Consider the following 22,133-nt stretch of genomic DNA (forward strand, 5'->3'; position numbering starts at 1 on the left):
AGGCTTTGATGTGTCATCCCTAATCAGGATGGTGCAAACACTCCGAATCTCTTAGGTAGTAAAATTTGTGATTTTCTATTTCAGATGAAATGTTTTTTTGGAATTTTATTTGGAAGATGATTGTGGGTGTAATTCTGACTATGATGACACTCTTTATCATAATGCCCACTATTAAACTACAAATCCTAGAAGGTGAGTAGGTTTTCATGGTGGGAGATGCAAGGCAGGAGAGAGAGAGGCAGCTAACCCTGCATGACATTTCATTCAGAAGCTTCTCTGCAAAGATATTATAAACTCACGGCTCATAAACTAGACAGATATCTTTACATATTAGTCTAGAAGACTCCTGCTGCTGGAGCTGCTGACAGTGGTCTTTGTGAAAGTCTATGCTTCATTCAAAATGAAACTTCCTTTTCCTATGGTGATAGACACAAAAGAATTGGAAAGCTTTTTAACACTTAATATCTAACAACATTTCTACATTCTTCTCTCTAGATTTTTCAAAGTTCTAATGGGCTCATTGAGGGCAGAAAACAAAGTCATAAACTGTGTATTGCGGGGTTGATGCAAACCAACATTTATACATGTCCAGACATGTCTAAGCTTTATGGCCTAAACAGTCTAGCCATTTTGTTTTTAAGTCTCCATTTTGATCATAAGGTGAAATTAATCCTCCCTTGGGTCCTCCTTGTTACTTAACTTTCTTGAGCTTGTGAATTGTAGGATGGTTATCCTGCATTATATGGTAAAATCCACTTATAAGTGAATACATACTATGCATGTACTTTTGGGTTTGGGTTACCTCACTCAGGATGATTTTTTTCTAATTCCAGCCATTTGATGCAAATTTCAAGATGTCTTTGTTTTTAATAGCTGTGTAGAATTCCATTGTGAAGATGTACCATAGTGTCTTTATCCATTCTTTGGTTGAGGACATCTGGGTTATTTCCAGTTTCTGGCTATTATGAATAAAGCTGCTGTGAACATAGCTGAGCAAATGTCATTTTTATATAGTAGAGCATCTTTGGGGTATATGCTCAGGAGTGGTATAGCTGGGTCCCAGATTTTCTGAGGAACCGCCATATTGATTTCCATTGTGGTTGCACAAGTTTTCACTCTCACCAGCAATGGAGGAGTGTTCCCATTTCTCTACATCCTTGCCAGCAAGTGCTATAGGTGAGTTTCTTATCTTAGTCATTCTGATGGGTGTAAGACTGAATGTGAGAATCATTTTGAGCTGCATTTCTCTGATGCTAAGGACCTTGAACATTCCTTAAAGTGCTTCTTGCCATTGGAGATTACTCTGTTTAGTATTCTGTTTAGCTCTGTACCCCATTGTTGGTGTTTGACTTCTTGAGTTCTTTATATATTTTGGATATTGCCCTTCTGTCAGATATAGGGATAGTGAAGGTCTTTTTCTAACCTGTAAGCTCCTGTTTTGTTCTATTGACAGTGTCCTTTGCCTTACTGAAGCTTTTCAGTTTCATAAGATCTCATTTATTAATTGTTGATCTTAGAGCCTGTGCTGTTAGTATTCTGTTTAGGAAGATGTCTCCTGTGCCAATGAGTTCAAGTCTGATCAGCAGTTTCTTTTCTAATAGATTTAGTGTTTCTGGGTTTATGCTGAGGTCTTTGATCCACTTGGACATGAGTTTTTTGCAGGTGATAAATATGGATTTATTTGCATTTTTCTACATGTAGACATCCAGTTAGACCAGCACCATTTGTTGAAGGTGCATTTTTTCCATTGTATGGTTTTGGTTTCTTTGTAAAAAATCCAGTGTGTGGGTTTATTTCTGGGTCTTTCAACTTGATTCCATTGATCAACCAGTCTCTTTCTATACCAGTACCATGCAGTTTTTATCACCATTACTCTGTAGTATAGCTTGAAATCAAGGATGGGGATGCCTCCCTAATTCTTTTATTGTATAGTATTATTTTAGCTGTTCTGGTTTTTGTTTGTTTTTCCGAATGAAGTTTAGGATTGTTCTCTCAAGGTGTGTAAGGAATTGTGTTCATATTGTTATAAGAATTGCATTGAATCTGTAGACTGCTTTTGGTAAAATGGCCTTTTTTGCTATGTTAATCCTACCCATCCCTGAGTATGGGAGATCTTTCCATCTTCTGTTATCTTCTTCAATTTCTTTCTTCAGTGACTTGAAGTTCTTGTCATACAGGTCTTTCATTGCTTGGTTAGAATTACACCAAGATACTTTATATTATTTATTGCTATTGTGATGGGTGTTGTTTCCTAATTTCTTTTCAGGCCCTTTGTCATTTGTATACAAGAGGGCTACTGATTTTTTGAGCTAACTTTGTATCCAGCCACTTTGCTGAAGGTGTTTATCATCTGTAAGAGTTCTCTGGTATAATTTTTGGGTCACTTAAGTATACTATCATATCATCTGCTAATAGTGATACTTTGACTTCTTCCTTTCCAATTTGAATCCCCTTGATCTCCTTCAATTGTCTTATTGCTCTAGCCAGGACTTCAAGAACAATGTTGAAGAGATACAGAGATAGTGGGCAGCCTTGCCTTGTCCCTGATTTTAGTGGGATTGATTTAAGTTTCTCTCCATTGAGTTTGATATTAGCTATAGGCTTGCTGTATATTGTTTTTATTGTGTTTAAGTATGTGCTTTGCCTTCCTGATATTTCCAAGAATTTTAACCTATAGTGGTGTTGGATATTGTCAAATGCTTTTTCAGCATCTAAGGAGATGATCATGTGGATTTTTCTTTTAGTTTGTTTATATGGTAGATTACTTTGGTGAATTTTCATATTGAACCATCCCTGCTAAAGTAGGATGAAGCCTGCTTCATCATGGTGGATAACATTTTTTATGTATTCTTGGATTCAGTTTCCAAGTATTTTGTTGAGTAATTCTGCAATAATGTTCATAAGGGAAATTGGTCTGAAATTCTCTTTGTTTGATCTTTGTGTGATTTAGGTATCAGGGTAACTGTGGCCTCAGATAATGAATTTGTCAATGCCCTTTCTGTTTCTATTCTGTGCAAGAGTTTAATGTTTATTGGTATTACCTCTTCTGAGGGGGAAGGTAGGGCTGGGAGGAAAGGAGGGAGAGAGCTATGATTGGGATGTAAAGTAAATAAATTAATTAATAAAAAATCTACTCTACCTATAAGATGTGCAGGGGTAAAGATAGAGCAGAAATTGAGGAAATGTCTAATCAATATCTGGCCCAACCTGAGACCCACCTCTTGGGAGAGAGCCAACTCCTCCTATTCTGCTATGGTTGCAGACAGGAGCCTAGCATAGCTGTCCTCTGTGAGGCTCCACACAGCAGCAGATCAAAACAGATGCTGAGACTCACAGCCAAATATTAGGTGAAGTATAGGGAGTCTTGTGGAAAATTGGGGGGAAGGATAGAGGACCTGAAGGTAACAGGAACTCCACAAAAGGCTCACAAAACCAACTAATGGGGGCCCAGGGAGGCTTGCAGGGACTGAAGCACCAACCAAGGACCATGCATAGCATGGACATATGCCACCTACACAGATGTAGCAGTTGGGCAGCTCAGGAATCATGTGGGATCCCTAGTAAGTGGAGTTGTGGGCTCTCTAACATGTACTCTGATGCCTGAGTCTTGTCACTCCTCCCTGGTAGTGCTGCCTTGCCAGGCCACAGGGGAAGAGGACCCATTCATTATTGATGTGACTTGACGAGCTGGAATGTTTTCAGCACAGAATTCTTCCAGACTTTCTTTTTTAAAATTAACTAATTTATTTATTCACTTTACATCCTGATTATAGTTCCCTCCCTCCTCTTCTCCCAGTCCCACCCTCTTTCTCTCTTCCCCTACACTCCCCTCTATCCATCAGAAAAAGGGAGCCCTCATTATCCACCCACCCATCCCATCCTTCTATTACTTTTATTCTTTTTTAATTAATTTTTTGTTTTTTAATATTAATTACCATTTATTCACTTTGTATCCCAGCTGTAGCCTCTTCCCTCTTTATTCCCTCCCAATCCTACCCTCTCTCATCTCCTCCCTGCCCCTCTCCAAGTCCACTAATAGGGGAGGTCCTCCTCCCCTTCCATCTGACTCGAGCTTATCAGGTCTCATCAGGACTAGCTGCATTGTCCTCCTCTGTGGTCTGGCAAGACTGCTTTTCCCTCAGGGGAGGTGGGTGGTCAAAGAGCCAGCCACTACTAGGGAACCCACTAGGATACTGAGCTGCCATGGGCCACATAAGCAGGGGTTCTAGGCTGTATCCATGAATGGTCCTTAGTTGGAGTATATCCATCAGTGTAACAAAGCAGATGCTGAGACGCATAACCAAACTTTGGGCAGAGTACAGGAAATCTAATGAAAGAAGGGGGAGATAGTAAGACCTGGAGGGGACAGGAGCTCCACAAGGAGAGCAACAGAACCAAAATATCTGGGCACCGGGGTCTTTTCTGAGACTGATACTCCTTTTATTCTTAGGTTTCATCTTTTCATCACGTCCTTGAACTTGTGGAAGTTTTGTGTCAGGAATTTTTTGGATTTAATATTTTCTTGGAGTGATGTATTGATTTCTTCAATTGTATCTTCTACACTCAAGAGTCTCTCCTCTATCTCTTGTATTCTGTTGGTGATGCTTACCTTTGTAGTTCTTGTTTGCTTTTCTAAGTTTTCCATCTTTAGGATTTCCTCAGTTTGTGTTTTCTTTATTGATTCTATTTCCATTTTCAGATTTTGAACCATTTTTTTTTCATTTCCTTCACTGGTTTGATTGTATTTTCCTGTATTTCTTTTTCTAAATTCTTTATTAATTACACTTTATTCACTTTGTATACCCCCTGTGGTTCTCTCCCTACCCCCATCCCAATCCCTCCCTTCCTCCACCCTCTGCATGCATGCCCCTTCCCCAACTCCACTGATAGGGGACTTCTTTCTGATACTAGTCAATTAGGTCTCATCAGGAGTGGCTGCATTGTTTTCTTCTGTGGCCTGATAATGCTTCTTCCCCCTCAGGGGGCGGTAATTAAAGAGCAGGCCAGTCAGTTCAGGTCAGAGACAGTCCCTGTTCCTATCACAATGGAACCCACTTGGATACTGAAATGCCATGGGCTACATCTGTGCAGGGGTCTTAGGTTATCTCCATGCATAGTCCTTGGTTGGGGTCTCAGTCTCAGGAAAGACCCTTGTGCTCAGATTTTTTGGTATTTCTTTAAGTGATTTATTTGTTTCCTCTCTAAAAGCTTCTATTTGTTTGATTTTATTTTCCTGGATTTCTTTGGGGATTTATTCGTCTCCATCATCTTCATAAGCATAGATTTAAGGTCATTTTCCTGTGTTTCAGCTGTGTTAGAATATCCAGGGCTTGATGTATTTGGATTGTTGGGTTCAAGTGGTGCCATATTGCCCTGGTTTTTGTTGATTCTGGTCTTATGATTGCACTCTAGCCATCTATTTGTGTCTGGCATTGGCTGGCTGTTTATGGAGCCTGCTGGGCTTCTGGGGCATGTGGGAGGAACTCTGGCTCACTGGCTGGGGGTTGGATCTCCATGCCTATCCTGTGGCTCTTCCCTGCTGGTTGTATCCCAGGTGAACCCATAGCACAGGATTAGCTGTAGGTATCTAACCCGTGTGATCCTGAGTTCTGGCAGGTCTTCTCAAGATAGCTAGTTGAGCCTTGAGCCATAGGCTGGAATCGGGAATGTCTGTAATCTGAAGTCATCCTTGGGATGGTGCGAATAGATGCGCAATCTGAAGCTGGAACATAGCCTGTCTGGCAACTAGGATCTCTCATATCTCTAGGAAAACACAAATGGATGCTGCCATTTTGAGGTCAGCAGCAAGGCCACTTGCTGGCTTTGCAGTCACTGTACTCCTGGTACCCAGACTCAGTGTATGCGGGACACTACCATCTTGGAAAGAGAAGCTCTATTCTTTTTTAGTCTGGCAGGTTTCCTCAGGGAGACAGGTAGAACCGGGAGGCGGGTCAGACCATGCCTCTGGTATCCTGGAGCTGTCTCCAGGGAGGTGGGAGATGCCTGATATTGGAGGCTGAAGCCATGGGTCCCTGTAATTCAGGAGTTATGTTCAGGTAGGAAGACACTGGGTGAGTGTAGCCTGGCACCTGGGAGCCAGGGGTCCCCAGAGCTGTGCATCCCTAGCTCTCAGGATGTCTCCTCTTATTCAGGAAACACAGCCATTGGCGTTTTGGAGGCCACAGCTTGGCAACTCACTAGCTCTGCAGTCTCTGATTTCCTGCTAGGCAGACATAGTGTGGTGCATGCTGGGCACCACCATCTTGGAGAGTCTTGCCATCTCGGAGAGTTATCTCTCCAGGTCACTATAACTCATTTTTATTAGATTGTTATTTTATTGGTTTGAGGTGATTTTGTTGTTTTTTACATATTCAAAATAGTGATCCTCTGTCAGGCTCACAGCTGATGAAGATTTTCTCTCATGCTCTAGGCTGCCTCTTTACTTGATTAAAAGTTTGCTTTGCTTTACAGAAAGGAACTTTTTACTTTCCCAAATACATTTCCTGATTAATTATATCCTGAGTGGCTAACATACAGAAGAGAAAGAGTTAAAATTGCTACCAGAACATCTAAAATAACCTTATATTTCAAGAAGCTGAGGCACAAAGACCTTGCAAACCATACCATAGTGTGTTTTTAGGAGAAAAAAAAAGCAATAAATAAAGATAGGGAACTAAAAGGAGGAAAGAGATGAAAAAAAATAATACAGGACAAGAATAGAACATAACAGGGCTGAGGTGCCCTGCTTAAAGGACCTGATGTAGTAAACAAAGGCAAATCCAATCCGACTGGATGTTGGCTCTCATCCATACTCATGTTCTTTCTCCACTGCTGGGAGTTCCTCTGTAAGGGACAATCCTGTTAATAAGATTACTGACACATTCCTGGGTCTGCATTCAGTGCTTTCATGGGTGGAATCTCAAATCTGGTAAGACCTGTGCAAATTCTTTATGCATTCAGTCGGGAACATGAGCCTTGTCTTTATGTAGCTCCTGAGAATATCCTGAATATTGCTTGGAGTCTGTGTTAAGATTCCTTTCACCAGATTTTCAGCTCACCAAATACTAATACTGATTCAGTGTTTCTTTTTTATAATTTTACAGTGTTTTGTTTATTGGTTTCAGAGTACAGTTCTGTCTCACTTAGCCTGATTTACCCAAGGTCTTGAGCTACTAGACCACCATTACAAGCAAAAGTCTTTTGGAAATGGCTTCTTCTGCTTTATTTATTGCCAGTGGCAAGAATCTTGTGCCAAGTGGAGAGAGTTTTACCACAGCTCTATTGCTGTTGTCTCCCTGGGTCTGGCCTTATTGTTCAGCTGTTTAGAGTATCCGATCATTGTCAGATCAGGTTTGTTTGTTTGTTTGTTTTTCAGTTCATCTCCTGGAGAACCTGTTTGGCTGTGCTGGATGACAGCCACCAATCTCAAGTTCTCTGATGAAATTTTAATTTTCAAATATCATTGAGTATCATGCAATTCAAAGGTCTCTAGTCCCAGCGTCTTTCAGGTTCAGAGAAAGTGACAGTGATAACCATGAACATTCTATTCTTCTGTCTAATTAGCCCAGTGATGGATGGGTGAGGGAAAGACAACCCTGATTTGTCTTTTCTGCATATGTTTGTCCTCAACCAGAGACCTAAAGTCACCTGTGATTTTTGTTCCTGTAACCAGTAATTCTCTGATTCTTTTCTTCTTGACCTTAGCACTGTTTGAAATACATACAGAGAAATGACATTAAAATGTAGGCCTTGCCTTTTTTTCTTAATTTAAAGTTCTTACCAACCAATAACCAGTGGTTTTTAAAACTCTGTTTCTTTAGGTTGCTCTGGCAAATGCAATTCTCCTTGGATGGTGGCCATGTTGCTTACAATCCCTTCAATTGCTGTACTCTTGTTACTCATCTTCTGTCTGTATAGAAAAAAAGAGAGAGGTATGTGAATCAAAGAAAATGATATTTTTCCAAACACCCAGTCACAGCTTAGGTAACAGATGGTGAATCTGTCTGAATTTCAGAAACAATAGGCCCTTCACTCTTCAAATGGAGAAGTTAAAAATAGCTAGCATAGTAAAATTTATGTATGTCCACATTACCATAATAACAAATAAATTTAGTGTTAATATCAGTCTACAAAATAAAAGAAGTCACTGACTGCTGGAAAAGAATTTGGGAGCAAATATTGGCAAATAAATTGAATGTAGAACCTTTCTCTTATTTTTCATAAGAAAGTCAAGATTAAGTATCTGTTATTCCTCTTCTATTTGTATCAAATAATTTATATTTATATTTATATTGATGAAACAGCCCTGAGAGTTGAAGAGCACGTTGCACACTAACATTAGAGTGCAACTGTGGTCATGAGTGTAGAAGTGTTTCTCCTACACCTGATTTTAATTCTTCAAAACTGTATACAAAGAAGAAGGGCTTTGGGGTCTATGATACCTCGAATTGCACACATTTAATGAATTGTTATTCTGTTTTCCACAGTATTCATTTTACATTCCCACCAACAGTACATAAGAGTTCCAGCTTCTTACATCCCTGCCAACACTGATTCTTTCCTTTTATCTGTATATATATCAGATTTCCAAATGGGCAGTAACTCTTTACAGGTTTTTTTTCTAGTGATATTAAACATTTTTGTATGCATATTGCCCATCCATACATCTTTTTGAAGAAATGTTTATTTAAGTCATTTTACCATATTTAAGTAGTGTTGTTGGCTTTGGCTGTTGAGTGTCAGAAATTCTTTGTGTTTTATCAATATCTATTAATCCTTGTTGCCTGATACCTAGGTTGCCTTTTTATTTTGTCAAGTATGCAATTAGCTGTGCAATTTTAACATTTGCAGTCCAATTTTTCTCTATTATTTTGTTATCTGTTATTTTGTTTTTGTTTTTTGTGATGTTACATCCACACAATCAATGCCAAAGTCAATGTAGAAATTCTCTCACGTATACCTCCCAGTGTTATAATAATCAGACCATTTGGACACTGTGCTATGTATGGACTTGTATGGATATCCAATTATCCAACACTGCCTCTTGAAAAGATTCTTCATTAGCCATTGAAATATACTGATACTCTTAGAAAAATTATTTTTACTCTGTGAGACATAGGCTCTCTGAGCCATTCAGCTACCCGGTATGTCTATCTTCATGTCAGTATTTCAGTATCACACACTTCTGTGTGATGAAGCAAGACAAAAGGGTTTCAGCTTTATCTGTGGCTAATACTTCAATGGGACGCAGGGTTAAGAGGGCGTGCATTTTTAACAGAAAGCCATGTGTCTGTTTGTTTGTGTATCTATGACAAGAAGTGCACACATCGGAGTACACATTCTTGACTTTTATAGGACAGAATAAACTCATTTGTCAACATATATTTTAGAAACATACACTTAATTGTTTAATTTTTATAACAATAGATCTTGGAAAGAAAAAAACTATTTTATTCAAGTTAAATATATATAGCATAAATTTACCATTTTAATAACTTTAATGTTATGTTTCCATGACCTTAAGAACTTTTTTATTTCTATGCAGACATAATCACCATCAATTTCCAAAATACTTTTGTCTTCCCAAACCTTTAGAACCTTTAGTAACTCCCTGACAGTGATTATCCCTACTTCCAGTGCCTGGAAATTTCCATCCTATTTTCTGCCTGTATACTCTTAATTAGACTAAATGATTTATGTAGGTGGAATCTTGTAATATTTGTTTTCTGGAACTGGTTTATTTCATTCAGCATAATAGTTTCAAAGTTTATTTATGATATGTTGTATTTCAGACTTTCCTTCTTAAGTTAAAAGAAAAAGCCATTGTATTAATGTTAGACATTTTGCTTATCTATTCACCCATTGATGGACACCTGTTATAGCTACATCTTCTACGTGTTACATACAATGCTACTATGAACATAGATATGAAAATATCTCTTCTAAGTTCTACTTTCAACTCTTTGGTGAATATATAAAAATGTAAATTTTGGATTTCTAACATATATGCTTTCTATTTTTTGAGTAACTATCGTATATTACATTAGGTAGTTTAATAACTACAGTTAATTTAAGAAAGTAGTTTTTAACCAATAAAATTACATAGTAACGCAGCAAGACTTCCTAATTGTTGAAATAAAAATCAAGTTGAAGATCTGAGAATGTTTTCCTTTCCACTTCAGAATCACCTAGAAAATATACTTTTAGTGGATATTGATGCTACACATAGCGTACTTCTTTTGAAACTTCTATGATATCATCAACTTCAAAGAGTCTACTCATCCCAAGATCACTCTACTTCACCTTACCTTACCCTTTAAAAGACCTGGATTTTTGTGGGCTCTCCTCACATGATAAAGGAGATAGAGGTGCAATATACACATGAACCCTTCAGACTCCGGCCAGCCGGAGCATGTGCCATGTTCCCTTGAACAATACAATAAATATCTGCTTTTCTGCGATTTCTTCCACGCTTAACCCAAACATGTTCATTTTTAAATTCTCCCATAGGACCCAAACTCTTTCTTCCCCAGCCTCACATATCCAGAAGTGTGGAATAATAGGAACCCAAAACAGTGAATCTCTCAGAACTTTGTAATGCAGACTTCTTTTCTAGGCTTTGAACTTCTTAATCTTGCATCTCTCTGCAGTCTTTCTTTCAGAGGCACAATTTGAGTTGGATAATATGTGGTTGGATGACATGACTATGATCCTGAGTATGCTGATGGTGTTTGTCATCATCCTTGTTTCCTTTATTTACTTCATACTGAGAGGTAAATAGCGTGGGAAAGGTGGCAACGCAAATGGTGAATGTCTAGATAGCCAGCAAGCTGACTTTTCATTCTTTGTATTTTAATAGACAGGCTAAGAAGACAGAGCTACCTAAAGACTTCTGATTCGTAGCATCATTGGGACTCCTGGCTTCTCTGTTAACACCAGTGTTAATGCTTCCAGCACCAATGACAGGCTCAGCTCTGACTGCACATGTGACAGTCATCCCTGGAAAACATGGAGAGTCCCACTGTTTGATCCAGACATAGTTTTTCCTTCATTAATTACACTTTACTCACTTTGTATCTCCCCTGTGGTCCCCTCCCTCCTCCCGTCCCTATCCCTCCCTTCCTCCACCCTCTGCATGCATGCTCCTCCCCAAGTCCACTGATAGGGGAGGACTTCTTTTCCTTCCTTCTGATCCTAGTCAATTAGGTCGCATCAGGAGTGGCTGCATTATGGTCTTCTGCTGTGGCCTGGTAAGGCTGCTTCCCCCTCAGGGGGAGGTAATTAAAGAGCAAGCCAATCAGTTCATGTCAGAGACAGTCCCTGTTCCTATCATATTTTTTAAAGCTTCTGGATACTGGACTCTTTGCTATATTCACATAACTTCTATACATTTGATTTCAAATGTGTACTGTTTCCACTGCGTAATGTTTACCCTACCAGAAACATGTGTGTATTCACAGGAATTGGACTCAAAATATCTCTGAATCTTTATTTAAGTTTATATACATGTTGTTGAAACATCTGTTAACATGTGCCCCAAAACAACCAAGTTATTGTTGTTTTACAATGTAAGTTCTATGTAAAAAAAAAAAAAAATGAAAAGGACTATAGAGTAGTAACCCAGTAAAGAAAGTTCGATGCTTGATTATTGTAATTTACAAAATCCTACAATTTCCACAAGCCTCAAAACATACCTAAAACTGTGTTTGTGATTAACCATTTTCCTTTAATTGGCAACATCCTTTCTCCCTCAGATACAAATCCCTGGTGAGTAATTACGGACAATAAATCTCTTTTATTTTACTTTATGTGTATGAGTGTTTGGATACATGTACGTCTGTACATTATGTGTATACAGTGCTCACAGGGGCTAGATGAAGGCACTATATCCCCTGGGTCTGGAGTTACAAATGGTTGTGAACTATCATGTGGGTGCTGAGAATCAAAGCCAGGTCCTCTAGAAGAGCAACCAGTTCTCCTAAACATTGAGCAATCTCTCCAGCTTGGTAATTTTTTCCTTAAGCAAAACAGTATATAACTTAGACTCAGGAAAGAACAGTGTATATTGTGCTTTCATCATTGCTTGTTCTTTTGGCTTTCTCTAAACTTTCTATTGAAAACAGCCAAGTGTGGGTTTGAAGAGGGGATGGTCCACATTTATCATTTACACTTATATCTTCCCAACTGAGAACTTTTTGCCCCTTGCAGTTCACCTTTTTTTGAGTCCTTTATAGTCCGGTGGTGTTGCCAATGAACTTATTTCCTCATTTTATATCTCCTGAGTTTACTGTTTTGTACTTTTATTTGTTAAAAAACTTGTATAAATTGTAAGTATATTTGGCTTATTACAATAACATCTTTAGCACCAGCAGGAAAGATAATTTGACTGGCTTGAGGGTGCTCATGCTCTCACAACTGCCGTGAGTCCATATGTTTGGAACACATTGTTCCACTGTCCTCACCCACCACCTTAAGCTCAAGCCAAATGAAATCCAAGCATGGAGTGGGGAGGTGGGCCTCAAGTCCCAGGGGTATCTGTTGGAGCTCTGAGAAAGAAGAAGGCTGCTGGTGCTCACCACTGATGCTGCTGGTTGCTGTTGATGCAGTTTCAGGAGAAGAAGTTGCAGATATCCTGAAGCCAAGATTGGACTTGCCCCAAGAAACTACTACCCTAAACAGAAGAAAGTAGCTAAAGAGAACTATGCCCTCTTTCTCCACTCACCTTTCTTCTCTCCTACCTGGTGCTATGGTGATGAAAAGGATTGGGGTGGAAAAGGGAGGTAGAGATATAAGAAACCAAAAAATAGATAAAAAGTACGCCTACATGCAGGGCCTTTCTAGCCCCCTAGAGGACTGATCTTCAGTTCAATACCAGAATTCTTCCTGCTAAACTATACATCTTCCACTTGACCATAGGTGTTTACACTATGCACATGACTTCAATAAAGTTCCTGCATGCAATTCAATATCTCAGAGCCTCATTCCCAGAAACCGCAGTTAGATAAGGTTTTATTCTGTGAGTTCTGGAATGGAAGACTTACAATGACTACCCATGAGTCTATAAATTAGAAAATGGTGACTTAAATAAATTGAATAATCATGGATTTAAGGTCTCAAAATGTCAGTTTTCTTTTATTTAAAGTCTTAACAATTGTAAATTGTTAGATAATTCTAAAATTTATGTGGACGGAAAAAGCGGCATTTTGGGTCTTTGTGAAACTCATTATTCTGGTCCAAGAGTAATATAGTTTGTTACATTCCAAGGGGTGTGGCAAGAGAAAGACCTCTTACATGATGTTATCTTGGTATTCTGGTAGAGTCTTAGGGGATGGAGTGGATAATTCTATTTTTTGTACTTCAAATATAAAGAATTATAGGCTAAGCATACAATCTATAGCCCTAAAGAAGCTAAATAACAAGGAAGACCCTAGGGAAGATGCTTAATCCTCATTCAGAAGGGCAAACAGGATAGATGGAATTGGGGGAAGGCAAGGAACTGGACAGGAACCTTCCACAGAGGACCTCTGAAAGACTCTATCCATCAACGTATTGAGGGAGATACTGAGACTCATAGCCAAACTTTGGGCAGAGTGCCAAACTTTGGGCAGGAAGTAGAGAGAGATAAAGAGACCTAGAGAAGACAAGAACTCAAGAATAACAACAGAGCCAAAATACCTGGGCCAGGGGGGCAGGGCGGCCTTCAGAGACTGATAGATAGTCCAACTAAAGACCATGCACGGAGAGCACCTAAACCCCCTGATCTAAGGAAGCCCATTGGCTGCTTAGTTTCCAAGTGTGTTACTTAGTAAGGGGTACAGGAGCTGTTTCTGACATGAACTCAGTGGTCTGCTCTTTGATCACCTCCCCCTGAGAGGCGTGCAGCCTTGCCAAGTCACAGAGGAAGATAATTCAGCCAACCTTAACCCTAACCCTAAGCCTAAGCCTAAGCCTAAACCTAAGCCTAACTCTAACCTTAACCCTAATCTGATAAGCTAAGGTCAGATAGAAGGGGAGGAGGACCTCCCTTATTAGGGGACTAGGGAAAGGGCATAGCGGGAGAAGAGGGAAGGTGGTTGGGACTGGGAGGACATGAGGGTGGGGGCTGCAGCATAGATACAAAGTGAATAAATTGTAATAAATAAATATATAAATTAAATTAAAAGAAAGAATTATCAAAAAATAACCATCACTTTGAGGTTTTGTTTCCATTATTTCTATCTGTATTTGTGGTCTTAGTGATCTATGGCTTCTAATACAAGGTAATAACTAAAATTTTCTTCTGGACAGTTTAAAGGAGAGGCTGTATAAGTCTCAATCAGGTTCTTTTTATTTTAAAATGTTTTTATCTATTTAATAAGAAAAACCCTGAAAATTGCTTTCCACATGCTTCTCCTATCCTGTGCTCAGCACATGACTGAGTATAGTAGAGCTTTCAGCAAGGTATCATAACAGATATCTAGAAGTTTTAAAACAGCCAGGGAGGCTGGCTGAGAAAAAGTAAATGTTACTTACTATAGTAATTTCAAGAGCATATTGCTGTTAATAAAAGCTAGAAATCCCCTTGGTATTTCCAGCATTATCATGCTGTTAAGAAACATTCTGGTGAAACTGTGTGAAGAAACATGCTTTGCCTCAGATATCATCAGGAGTCAAGATTATCATGTTGGAACAAGCCTCCTGAAAACAGCCAAGAGCTGCTGGGTGTCCTGCTAGTGAGCATGAGCTCATGGGCAATTACAGCACAAAATATCAGTCTTCCTGTTTTCTCTGAAGGGATATGCATTTGAGACTGGCAAGAGAAAATACCATCCCAGAGGAAACCAACTGAAGTTCTGAGAGAAACAACTCTGATTGAGACTAATGATGAAGAAGCTTTGCCAAACAACCTGAAGGCAGTGAGACTTTTATAAGAGCCAGAAAAGAAATTTTCTCTGAATTCTGGAGCTCAAGTAAGTAATCGGAGTGTGGATGATGGTTGGAAACACAAGTATTTCCTGCTTTTCTAAGTCTAGACTTAAAATCCTTTCATTACAGATTGATTATAGGTTGGGACTTGGAAATCTGACAGGCAGTGAAGCCCTTTTTTGATATTTCATTGTTTGGATATGTTTTGATTTCATTGTTTTGATTTCATTGTTTTGGGTTGTTTTGATATTTCATTATGGAGACTGCTGATAAGGTCCATTGTGCCCTGAGATTCAGAGACAGTAGCATGCCCACAGTCCCCTTCCCTCTCCTTTAATTTACTGGTTCTCTGAGAATTTTACAAAATGATCCTATTTACTCCCCTCTGCTTTAGGATCCAGCTCCTTTCCTGTCCTTACCTGACTTTGTGTTCTTTTCGTTAAACAACACAGCAGGCTAATGTAGGAAGGTAGCAGGAAGAGAAGAGAAGCCTAGGCACGACTTAGTGACAGCCCAGTTTTATCTATCTAGTCCAGCCCACGAGGCCCAACTCATTCCTGTAATTCTTTTTTTAATATTTGTTTAATTTTTAAATAATTTTATACATTCACTTGTATCCCAGCTGTAGCCCTCTCCCTCTTTCTCTCCCAATCCTCCCCTCCCTCCCTCATCTCCTCCCTGCCCCCTTCCAAGTCCACTGTGAGGGGGTGTCCTCCTCTCCTTCCATCTGGCCCTAGCTTATCAGGTATTTTCAGGATGGTTGCAATGTCCTTATCTGTGGCCTAGCAAGGCTGCTCCTCCCTCAGGGGGGAGGGGAAGCTCAATGAGCCAGACATTGTGTTCATGTCAGAAACAACTCCTATCCCCCTTACTAGGGAACCCACTTGGATACTGAGCTACCATGGGCTATGTCTGAGCAGGGGTTGTAGGTTATATCCATGCATAGTCCTTGGTTGGATAAACAGTCTCAGAGTAGTCCCCTGTGCAGATATATTTGGACCTTGTGGGGCTCCCTGTCCCCTCTAGGTTATACTAATTCCTCCTTCCTTCATATGATTTCCTACACTCTGCCAAAGGCTTGGTTATGGGTCTCAGCATCTGCTTTAATACACTGCTAGGTAGAGTCTTTCAGGTGCCTTCTGTGGTAGGCTCCTGTCCTGTTACTTGTTTTCTCCTACTTCCAATGTCCATCCCCTTTGTCTTTCTAGATGAGAGTTGATCATTTAAAGGCAATAATTCAAGCAACCCAATTAAAAAATGGGCTATGGAGCTAAACAGAATTCTCTGTAGAAGAATATAGAATGATAGAGAAACACATAAGGAGATGTTCAACATCCCTAGCCATCAGAGAGATGCAAATCAAAACCACTCTGAGATTTCACCTTACACCCATCAGAATGGCTAAGATCAAAAACCCAAGCGACAACACATGCTGGAGAGGTTGTGGAGAAAGGGGAACCCTCTTCCACTGCTGGTGGGAATGTAAACTGGTACAACCACTATGGAAATCAATCTGGCGCTTTCTCAGACAATTAGGAATAGTGCTACCTCAAGATCCAGCTATACCACTCCTAGGCATATATCCAAAAGATGTTCAAGTTCTCAACAAGGACATTTGCTCAACCATGTTTGTAGCAGCTTTATTTGTAATAGTCAGAAACTGGAAACAACCCAGTTGTCTATCAACGGAGGAATGGAAAAAGAAATTGTGGTACTTTTACACAATGGAATACTACTCAGCAATTAAAAACAAGGAAATCATGAATTTTGCAGGCAAATGGTGGGATCTAGAAAAAATCATCCTAAGTGAGATATCCAGGAGCAGAAAGAGACACATGATTATATACTTACTTATAAGTGGGTGCTAGACCTATAAGATAGGATAAACATACTTAAATATGTACACCTAAAGAAGATAAACAAGAAAGAGGACCAGGGGTAAAATGACCAATCCTGTAATTCTTAATACATCCCAGGAGAGCAAACCCAGGTTTTAGCTCTATCCTGGCTTTCCATGAGACATAATTCATACATTTTCTCTGATTTTTTATTTCATCTTTTACAGAGGAAATGTTTCAAATTTTCTAAACTCCAATTGATTATTTTTAAAAATGTGTGCATTGCTCTTTAATTTTCCTACCTAAGAGCCTTTTCCTTGCTGCAATTTGTGCAGATTTTCTTTTTGAATTACATAAAATCAAATTTATATGATACCTCTTGAGATATTAATGCTGCAAAGTTCAGGTTATATTTTTCTATGACTGCCTAATTATTTAAGCACCATATTTTCAAAATACTAATTTTTACTTGAAGTTTAATAAAATTTAGTACTGCATAAATTACTTAAGCTTATGTGCCTCCACTTATATGTTATTTTGTTCCCAGTGGAGGTCCATGTACCCTTTTATCAATTCCATAATATTTTCATCATCGAAGTTTTATGTAAATCTTGGAACTGATAGCATGGTCTTTGTAAATTCATATTTAGAATTTGATATTGTCTGGCATTTTAAAAAGAGTTGTTCTTTGCCTTTATATACAACTTTCACATAACTTCATGATATATACAAAAATCTTGGCTAGTGTTTTATGCCACTTTAAACTGGCACAATAGAGTACTACCAATGAATAAAAACATTTCTAGAAGATGGAAATTCCAAGGTTAAAGTGATATCACCTATCAAGAACCTTATTATGGTGCTATCCATGACTGAAGGTGAAATGTTAAGAGACAGTGAGGCAATGTGAGAACAGTTTTGTCCTCTTATGTGGTATTCACCCATTATCATAAACCCACTCTCATAATAATTACATTGGTTCATGTATAAGAGCAGAGTCTCCGTGCTCTAATCACCCGTTTAGGCCCTTTGCATTATCATGTCTTAATCCTTCACCATGGCAGCTAAACGCCAACCTGAAAGTGCCAGGAGACGTACAGGTCGCAGCACCTGGGAAGAAAACTTGCTTATACCATGTCAGGCTTGTTTTCATTCAACATCAAACATATCCGCAATATTTATAGAGTTGTACTCAATTATATAATTCTGGTTTCATCACAAATTGCATTGTTTTAAACTCAAATTCAAAACCATCATGACTTCATTATATGGGGACATAATTTATTTTGAGCATTGCCATATAGCTCAAGAGACGGATAGGCGCGTTATTTTAGATTTTTCATGGCTCTAACAATTCACATTGATAGGCACATAGTATGTCAGTTCAGACAGCTTTTGTTCTCAGTGTTTTTTTTTAATACTCCCTAGTACTTTCATGCTATACTGCACTACAGAAGTTAGGAAGGGTGTTTTGCACATGAATAGCATATCTCCAACCTCTACCTATGTAATATGCTTTAGTGTGGCTTTGCCTATTGCCCTTATTAAGTTAGGGATATTCTTTTCTGTTTATATAGTGAGAGGTTTCACCATAAATGGGAACTGAATTAATTGAATGATATCTCTCTTTTAGCTGGTAATCTGTTTTGTATCAGTGTGTATCACTTTCACTGACTTTCAGGCGTTAAACCAGCTTGATGACTTCACTGTTATAATATACAATATTATTTTCAGTATTACAAGACTTTAATTGTTAATATTTAGCTTCCAGGTGTTATTCTTGCTCTTGTGGAGACAGTACTCTAAAATGTAACTCTTTTTATTTCGTGGTTAACCACAACTCATAAACTGAGTTGTGAAGTTTTACTTACTCTTCATTTTGCCTGAGAAACCCTGTAGAGTTAATTTTTATTTTTTTTTAGTTTAAATTCAAGTTATATTTAATGAATAAACAAAAGTAAAACTGATAAAGCATTATAGACTGAGGACTTAAATTACTATTGAATTGATATTAAGTAGGTAGTTTTGAATATTGTAGTTTTTCTTATTTTTAAAACTTATTTATTTATTTATTTATTTATTTATTTATTTATTTATTCATTCATTAACTTTACATCCTAGCCTTAGTCCCATCCTTCCTCACCTCCCAGCCCTACCTTCCCTCCTTTTCCCGCATCCCCCTCCCCTATTTCTCTGTAAAGGGGAGCCTCCCTTCCCATCCATCCAGCTCATCAAGTCTTATCAGAGCTGAGTGTGTCCTTGTCCTCTTCTCCTGTGGCCTGGCAAGGCAATTTGAAAAGCTGGAAAGAGAGTCCATATCAGAGAGAACTCTCGTTCCCCTTATTAGAAGACCCACATGAGACCTGAACTGCCCATAGGCTACATCTTGTAGCCAGCCTAGGTCCAGGCCATGGTTGGTGCTTCAGTCTCATTAGGCCCTCTTGGCGCTGGTCAGTTGGTTCCTGTCACCACCAAGTCTTTTTCTCCTTTCCCCATTTTTCCACAAGGCTCCAAACACCTTCCCCAATGTTTGGATCTGAGTCTCAGCATCTGTTTTGAGGTGCAGCTGGGTGGAGACTCTGCATAGCAGAGTTTCGTTAATAGAGTTAATAGACCCTTATGAATGTTCCAAATGAAACACAAATATCTGAAAATCTAAAACTAACACCTACAAATGAGAGAAAACATGTGACCTTTATTTTTGTAGCTCTGGGGTACCTCACTCTGAATATCTATTTCTAGCTTCATCCATTTACCTGTGAATGTTATTTTCCTTAATGGCTGAATAATATTCCATTGTATAAATATGCCACATTTAAATATGTCACATTTCACTTTTCATTTATTAGTTGATGAATATCCAGGCAGTTTCTATCTTCTGGCTATTATGAAGAGACCAACATTGAACATGGACAATCAAGTGTCTCTGTAGTAGGATATAGTGTTCTTTGGGTATATACCCCAGAGCAGTGTAGCTGGATCAAATGGTATACCTACTTTAGGAACCTCCACATTGATTTCCAGAGCGGCTTCAGCAGGTTGCAGTCCCATCAACAAAGAATAAGTGGTCCCTTTCCCCACACTGATGACAGCATTTGTTGTTGCTTGGGTTTTGTTTTGTTTTGCTTTGCTTTGCTTTGTTTTGTTTTGTTTGTTCCTTTGTTTCTTTTCTATCCTTTGTTTTGTATTCTAATTTGGATAACAGGAAATCAAAGTGATTTAAATTTACATTTTCTGATAACTAAAAACACTTAACATTTTGAAAATTTTTTCTTCTACACTTGCATTTTAACTTTTGAGAACTGTCTATTCATATCTGTATCTCATTTTTGAATTGGACCTCTTTTACTATTTTTGTGTACATGTGTTGGGTCTTTATATATTCTGGATATTAATTCTCAACCAGATATATGGCTAGCAAAGATTCTTTCCCACTCTGCAGCTTCTTTATCATTCAATTGTTTTCTTCAGCATACAGAGAGTTAATCCTTTCCTGCACCTGGTTCTTTTAGGGTACTGCCTGTATTTTCTCCTACAAGTTTCTGTTTCAAGTTCATAGCGTAGCATTTGATACATTTTGGGCTTAAATTTTTGCAGGGTGATATATAGGACTCTAATTTCATTCTTCATCCTTTTTCCTTAGCATCATTTGTTGAAGATTCTGTCTTTTTTTAAAATAATTTATTTAATTTTATTTTATGTCCATTAGTGTGAAGATGTCAGATTCTTTGGAATCAGCATTACAGACAATTGTGAGCTGCCATGTGGGTGCTGGGAATTGAACCCAGGGCCTTTGAAAGAGCATACAGTGCTCTTAACCACTGAGCCATCTCTCCAGCCCCGAAGATTCTGTCTTTTATCCAGTGTGTATTCTTGGCATCTTTGTCAAACATCAAAGACTGCAGTTATATGTATATATGTGTGGGTCTCCTATTTTGTTCCATTGGTTTATGCTTTTTTTTTTTTTTGTGCCAGTATAATGTGTTTTTACTACTGTGGATCTGTAATATAGATTGAAACTTAGTATGGTAATCCCACAGGCATTGCTCTCTTTTCTCAGGTTTGTTTTGACTGCATGTGGTCTTTTGTAGTTCCATATACATTTTAGGATTTTTTTCTTCTGTTTCTCTGAAATATCACATAGGATTACTTTTCTCTCTCTATGATATGCCATGGATTTCTACTCATGCTCAGTGACTGAATTTCTGTTCTTTTTCTGAACTCAGTAATTTTTGATGTAGGGAACTTAGATGGTGTAGGAGAAACCTTAAATAATGGTACATTCTCTAATTAGTATAGAAGAAAAATTGGTTCTTTGTGCTCTGCACCCCCATTTGAATTCATGAAAAAAAGGAAGCCAGATAATGTAAAGTTTCAATATCTGCTGTTTTGAAGGCTTTTATACCCATGCATTAATATATATAAACAATTTACTCACAAATTATACATGTGATTCATATACAGTAAGTATATGTGGCATTCTTTGGTTCTTTCTAAGATTAGTATATTTTAGCTCATGTTTCTTCATATGGCCACTCTTGTTCCCAAATTTCAATGAAAAAATTATTCTCAAATGTTTTTTTTTCCTCTGGTGGGTTTGAAAAGTCATTAACGTGTGATTAATCCAGGTCTTTTCTTTTGTAAGGCTATGTCCTTGTTTTTCAATTTTCAAAAACAATGGTCACAAACCATTTTCCTATTTTAAAGTACGAAAGTGGACTGGGGGAAGGGCTTGGGAGAAGAGTAGGAAAGGACTCTGGGATTGGGAAGGGATGAGAGAGGGGATACAGCTGGGATACAAAGTAAATAAATTGTAATAAAATTTAAAATTAATTTAAAAAACAAACAAAAATTACTAATTGAAAGGTTTCAACAGTGTTCCACTGATTAGAAATAACATACACAATTGTTAATAAATGGCGTTAATTAATCAACTATTTAATTTCAATGTATTTTTTATCACCCAGATTAAAAATGTTTTTCTTACATTTTTTCTCACATATATGCTCCTATGCGTTTAGACTGGGTGTTTTTATTCCCTATATCTTCTAACTTAGTTAAAATGTTTTTCTTCCACTGTTTGTTAAGCAAATCTGCTGGGAGAACTGCTCACTAGATACCTTGGTGAAAAGTTTAGAGGAACCACAGAGTGTGAACTAGAGGGAGAAAGGAACCGGGAAGTCCTCTTCTGATCAAAACCATGTGTGAGGATAGTCTCTTCTATTTTTTCCAAAACTGAGAAGACTTATTCTTTTTGTGTTAATTCTTATTTTATTATATTATTTTTGTGGGGTTTTCATATATTTATTTATTATCTATTTATTTAATTGCTTTCAGCCTGATCCCAGTCCCCTCCCTCCTCTCTTCCGAGCCCCATCCTAATACTCCTTA

The 22,133-nt window shown here is 38.3% G+C and overlaps 1 protein-coding gene across 1 annotated transcript in view; it reads left to right on the forward strand.

The window, feature by feature from the left end:
- Positions 1-21,934, forward strand: part of LOC129692406 (putative selection and upkeep of intraepithelial T-cells protein 1 homolog) — a 34,971-nt gene extending 13,037 nt beyond the window's left edge. The window contains exons 5-7 of the mRNA XM_055628745.1: positions 85-192; positions 2,951-3,058; positions 21,831-21,934. Coding sequence (XP_055484720.1) covers positions 85-192; positions 2,951-3,058; positions 21,831-21,934 — 320 coding nt within the window. The remainder of the gene's footprint in view (positions 1-84; positions 193-2,950; positions 3,059-21,830) is intronic.
- The last annotated feature ends 199 nt before the right edge of the window (positions 21,935-22,133 follow it).

Source organism: Psammomys obesus, unplaced genomic scaffold, assembly GCF_907164565.1.
Source record: "Psammomys obesus unplaced genomic scaffold, mPsaObe1.curated_primary_1811, whole genome shotgun sequence".
Lineage (NCBI taxonomy): Eukaryota > Metazoa > Chordata > Mammalia > Rodentia > Muridae > Psammomys > Psammomys obesus.